This window comes from Plectrocnemia conspersa, unplaced genomic scaffold (assembly GCF_051122295.1).
Source record: "Plectrocnemia conspersa isolate PC_06_02 unplaced genomic scaffold, ASM5112229v1 ptg000012l, whole genome shotgun sequence".
Taxonomy (NCBI): domain Eukaryota; kingdom Metazoa; phylum Arthropoda; class Insecta; order Trichoptera; family Polycentropodidae; genus Plectrocnemia; species Plectrocnemia conspersa.
The window spans coordinates 31,129,086-31,135,431 of NW_028277176.1; the positions used below are offsets into that span (position 1 = coordinate 31,129,086).

Genomic DNA, 6,346 nt, shown 5'->3' on the forward strand with positions numbered 1-6,346 from the left:
ATTCATTTTTTAATATTTCCGTAGCTTATCCAATTTTTAAAATTGTCGTTTCATCGCCCTCGTTTCTTCCCCAGCCAGTTCATTGCTGAATAATTATTTTTATCATCGCCTTAATTTTTTTAGCATCGGTGTTTTTTAATACATAATTCTGTAAGCTATTAAAAAATTATCTGGAGATAAAAATGTACAAATAGTAGAAAGAATTTCGCGTATGTAATATCTGTTCTTGTTTTCACTTCGCCAGCCATCCCTATCATAAAAAAGGGCGCAGCGATTTTTTTGTTACATAGCAGAATTATTAGGAACTGCAAGGTTCCGCTAGACTTGCCTGAGATTTTAAATCAAATGGATTCATTTTATGTTGACATGTCACACATTTCGTACAAAAATATCAAACATGTTTAATTATTTTTTTTAATTTGTGCTGAAATATCGGCCGGTGGGATTTTTTGCATAGATAGGGTGGGCTGATATTTCGGCCATCGGAAAATTAGGTTAATCACCTACAAAGAGCATCATTTTATTCTTCGCTTCTGCTTTTAAGCGATATGGGCATCGTCGTTTTCATAGTTCTAAGCAATGGAGATATAGATTTCAAGAAATAAGTTGTACGGATTAAGAAAAAAAGTTTTTGCTACTATCGGTATTTTATTTTGTACTACCAGTAGTACCAAAATAGTAATAAATGTATATATTGCCATTTATTAACAAAAAATTAAATTTTTTACAAGCTTAAGTTACATCATTTTTACTCGAAAACGGGTGAACGAATTGACTGCAAAGTTTCGCTATCACGCGAAAACGCGTGAATGGACCATAATGTGTTAAAATAGAAAATAGTCGATTTTATAAATTTTTACATTTTCGTGACAATTAATTAAATCGTCTCAGTCGCAGGATCGTAGTTTGTATGGGATTTTAGACATATAGTTGATTATAATTATAATAAAAAAAAAACATTTTTTATTAAAAAAATGTATTTCAATTTAACAATTCTATTGATATTTGTGAAATTATGAGTTATGTATACAATAATATACGTATAACATAATAATATATACATTAAATGTGACTCAGTTGGTATAAATAGAATAGTTATTATACTCGCTACATTATTGATGTACAAATAAATGTTTTGAAGTTATAATTTTATGTACAGTAACTTATCAATGTACGAATATATAGTTTATATACACTATAGTTATTTAAATACAATATTTTTTGCTATTTCGGAATGTATTATGCTTAATACTTCTTCACTGTATATGTATATCAATTTATTAATTCATGTTACATAAATTTGAGGTTATCTTCCAACCAATATGTTGATGGATTATGGATAATAATTCTACAAGTATATTTATATATTTAATAATTATAATGCCCTTTTATAAATGAACGACTCCACGTAATTTACTTTTATTTAAATCCTGGAATTTAAAACTTGCAAACTTTGGCTTCAAACGTGTATATTACATAATAATATTTGAACTTAACTAAAAAGAAATTTCGTCAATGTGTCGTAAATTGTCTTTTGACTTTTCCTTAAAAAATAATTTCATATCACAAAAAATTAATTTGAAATAATAATCAAAATGAAGATGTGTACGTTGTTTATATCACACAGTGCGTTTTAAACGTGTAATAATTATTGCACCACCACCGATGAATGAACACACTTTGCGTTTTAAACATAAAACACACATGATCGTTAAAAATTAATATCATCACACAGAAAACGTACATTTGGTATCGTTAATTTCACATAAATATTAAATGACCCTTAATAAAAATATACATAGATTTACATATAATAATTACAAAATATTTCTTTCACTATTGTCAATATGTATAGTGTAAAAAATAATGGTTCAATAAACTATACTTGTTGATAAATGCAAAACATTTATATTTCAAATAACCTACGTTATCACAAATTGAATCCATGCGGAAAAAAGTATTTAAGAGGAAAAAACAGAGAGCTTCTCATAGCTTAACAAAAAAATAAGTACAATAGCTCTAATTCAAAAAATATGTTTGATTTACTTCAGTCAAGATGAACATAAAAAAATATAATAAAAACTATTTGTAGTCTAATCGTTGAAACAGCATAAATCAAAATATGTAGGATAAATAAAGTAAATACATCAGTCAATTCAATTTACTACAAATAGTCATTAGTTTGTAATATAAATTCGACATTGAGATACTAAAATACGTCGGAAGAATATATATATTTTGTCCTAATTCCATGTCGGGTCGTATATGGACTGCGGCGTGACTGGAGTTATGTATACTCGGCGCCCTTTATAGTAACAATTGACTACTCCCATGTAGGCCGTTCTCCCTACTCCGCTCTGAAACATCGCTCATTATATATTCATCCTTTTTAATCCTTACTATAAGTACAAGTAGAATTGATATAAAACTTACTCTAAAGTCTTCCATCAAACCAAGATGACGGGCCATTCTTTTGTACTCATCTTTTGTATTATATATTAATCTAATACTAGGCGATGTATTATCATCTGTAAGTACATCCATTTTTCGCAAGGACGCTAAACTGACATTCGGCGCTGCGTAAATATTTTCAATAAACTTCTTATCGTATTTTTCCTATAATTAATACCATGATTAATAATAAAATATAGAATTTCATATTGAAGTATCAATTATATACTTTAGTTAAATAAGATAGATCTAGCTCTGTAAAATATACAGCTTGATCATTCAGCTGAATCAATTTCAGGTATTTATCGAAGAATAATCCATTGCTAACGCCAACCTATAAAATAACTTTATACTATAATACGTACGTACATTCAGTATTTAAGAAAAATAAAGAAGTATATACTTACTTTACCAAAAGTTCTTGTTCTAGGAAGCTCTGGCCTTATACAAGCCCTTTCGTTTCTCTGCTCTGGTTTTCTAATCCAATCATCCCAGTAGCTAAAATATTTTCATAAAAAAAGTTTTTGATAAACAGTATCATACAAGAAAACCCGTGATCCCAGATTGGATTTCCCGAAACATTTAATCATTCGTTTGAGAGTATGTCTTTATTGTTACAAATTAGTTATCTAGGCAATTGTTTCTATATATGTATTGAAAACCTAATATTTAACACATTCGCGTCAGGGCATAAATTGTATAAAACTACTTACTGTTGGCGGGGCTGGAAAAAAATCATAACTTTTAAATTGTTAACAATAAAAAACAATTAGGGGTTGTTTCCTAATTATCCAAAAAATTAAATAAATACATATTTTTAATGGTTCTAATTTTTGCAATGGGCATTTTCTTTTTGAATTTTATTTTTTGATAAAATTATTTTAAAAACTTTGGTAAAATTGTGAAATGAGTTTTATTTTTATTTTTTTGTGTCTTTTTAAAGAAAACTGATAATTTCCAAACATATGGGAGTTAAAAAATATTGAATTTGGTATATTAATTTTTAACAAATAATTACTATTTCGATTTGTGTTTATTAGTAAGAAAACGGTGATAACTTTTAAACTTGTGGGAGTTTTTAAAAAAATGTTTTTGCTGTATTCATAATTAAATACATACAAATAAATATCTTTTAGATGGTTCTCAATGAGTTTTCAAATAAAAACACTAACAAATGCGGCAAATCACCGAGAAACACTAAAATTTTGTAAGAAGGAAAGATGTATCATATTACTTGAAATGTAAACCAGGTGTTCAAATGTAATGAAGAATATTCCACGAAATCTACCAAAGAAGCAAACTTTTTTATATTTAAATTTATTATATATTATTTATACGCTTAAACAAGACTAAAAACGAACCGATAAAATAGTTATACTTGCTTGTTCAATAGAAAATTCAATCAAAAATTTCCTATGAGAACAGCAAAAGTCATGATTATTATTTTATATATACATCGATTTTGTTATGTGCAAAGACGCCTAGAGATGGGACCCAACACGAATGTGTTAATACAACAAAAAAATATTCTTACGCTGCTGGCCACTTAGGCTGTAGTTCATCCCAAAGTCCTCTCAATAACATCCATCCAAGTCCGGGAAAGAAATCTGTACGATGTAATAATTCCGGTTGCGCCGGATTTACTAGGCCAGCTTTTCCGTTATCATTCCATGCCGATACGCACCTATAATTAAAAAAATATATTAAGTAATGGTTTAATTTTATGTTATTATAAAAAAAACTTTGGACGATTTTATAGTATACTAAATTTTTTTTTTCAAACCTCGTGGAAAGTTCTACAACTTTTAAATCACTTCAAAACATTATTTATAACACTAAAAAATTGTTCAATATTGTCAGTCTAAAAACAATAACTTATACATTAGGAGTTGGGTTTGCCTTCGGGGCCCCGCCCTTAACCGGTTGGACCCTTAGGAGCTCCTCAGAGGGCCGGCGCCTCAGATTTTTATCAACGGCGGAGAACACCTCCCTCTCTCTAGGCTTCTATGCTCAGAGAGACCATAAATAAAAGACTAAAACTCTGCAAAAGCCCCACTACCGGCACCACCATACTGCAGTTCCTAAGGTTGTGCCATGGGACTACATTATATTTTTATTCTCAAGTAAGAAAAGTAATACCGCATCGTGTACTGGTCCCGCCCCTCGGGGCGACCGACCAAATACAGGGCAGTTATTTAAGATCCTTTAGATTTTAATATGTTCTTCGTTCTATAACTTTTTTTATATATATAATTTAAAATTAATCTACCTGGTATTTTCCTGTTATCGGAGGTCAAATTTATTCTAAAAAACATTTTATTTATTTACATAACATTTTAACTGTTGCAGAGTTATTTATGGAATATTTACTGTTCCGACCAACGCTCACTTGCTGTAATTCATTTGCACTAACCTGTTTAAATTTTAAAATGTATTTATGTAGCAAAACTGAGCGATGGTCAGAAACAATGATATATAAAAGTAAATAAAATGTATAAATAAATGAATAAATTTGACTATCTATTTTGTTTCCAAATTTGTGTAATATCTTATTTTTGCCTAATACTATATTAGAAAAAAATAAACGTAACTTTATTCGACTTATTTTTTGGAAGAATTGTGAAAAGATAAGTTCTATCTCAAATAAAGGAAAGAAGCTCAGAAAGGTAATTTAAATAATTATTAAATATTATTTTATATTTGGTGAACCTACACCTACCAAAAAGTCGGATCGTTCTTGAGTAGAGGATATGTGCCCAAAAAGTATTGGTAAAAATCTTGAGATACGTCTAAATCATCTGCAAAATAATATGGGTGCATTAGTGGTTACTTATTTAAAAAGAAAGCAGTTGATTAACGGCAAACCTTCTACAATTATCACTGCTTCATAGCCGAGCGTATAAAACGTGTGATTGAGAGCGAAGCGATAATGTCTAGCTATATTAAAGTAACCACGGAACTTTTTCTCTCTCGGTGGCACGACGACTTCGCTCAAATCCGGCTGCAAAATCAAACTTACTCCCGAATCGGGAGCGTTAGCGTACGATTCTAACACTAATCTCGTCGACTCATGATTGCAATCCTGAAATAAACGAATGGATTAAACATAGGATATATGGAAGGAAATTTGATCACAATATTGATACAATTACCTGACTTATGATTATAGGAAACTTTTCTTTGTCAGGTCTAAATTTAATAAGCCGATCTAGACAACGCTTCACCGTTATTCTGTTGCAAGCCAAAACTAACACAGCTATCTTGTCCTGTGGCCGATCTACGACTAAGCGTATAAAATGATAATCACACTCATGCAATAGAGCAACGGAATTAGCGACTTACCGGTCTCTTGCGCGTTGTCGTTTAACTCGGCTCTGTCTCTCCTCTTTTTCTCCTCCAAGATCGAATCTTTGATCTCGATCAATATCTTATTGTTGCTCTGCAAGTGTTTACTAAAGTCTTGCTCCAATTTGTCGATGCGTTGCGTTAAGTATTTTCTAAACTCCTCGTCCGGATCCGCTTCTATGTCGTTCCTCGCTCCCAGCGGACTGTTGGCGAACGACACGTAAGTGAACAGAGCCCACAGAGAAAGACATACTAAGCCAGCGACGACCGCTTTCTTGGCATACAGCCGCATTTTGCTTCAGTGGTTCAGCATTTGAGCTCGCACCTTTAAACTTTGCGAAACGTTATATACGTCGACATGTTTTCACACTCGATATCGCCTTTGACATTTTCCGGTTTACGTGTATAACCTTACGCATATTTCAAGTTTGACATTTGTCCTTGGATTCGTTTACTTATTCACCTTATCGAGAATTGAAGCTTTTTCTAAGCTCGATTGACGAATCGATTGTCGGTTAGAACTGTCACGTCAAAATAAAAACATCTGTAC

General features: G+C 31.0%; 1 protein-coding gene across 1 annotated transcript; it reads right to left on the reverse strand.

Annotated features, from left to right (window-relative positions):
• Positions 1-1,332: 1,332 nt before the first annotated feature.
• On the reverse strand, positions 1,333-6,346 carry Mgat1 (alpha-1,3-mannosyl-glycoprotein 2-beta-N-acetylglucosaminyltransferase). Its single transcript, XM_088199567.1, has 9 exons — positions 5,794-6,346; positions 5,604-5,734; positions 5,317-5,533; positions 5,171-5,249; positions 3,986-4,135; positions 2,859-2,949; positions 2,681-2,785; positions 2,434-2,616; positions 1,333-2,357 (listed from the first exon to the last, which is right to left on the reverse strand). The coding sequence occupies exons 1-9, from the start codon at positions 6,086-6,088 to the stop codon at positions 2,244-2,246; spliced, it is 1,365 nt and encodes a 454-aa protein (XP_088055693.1). The 5' UTR covers positions 6,089-6,346; the 3' UTR covers positions 1,333-2,243.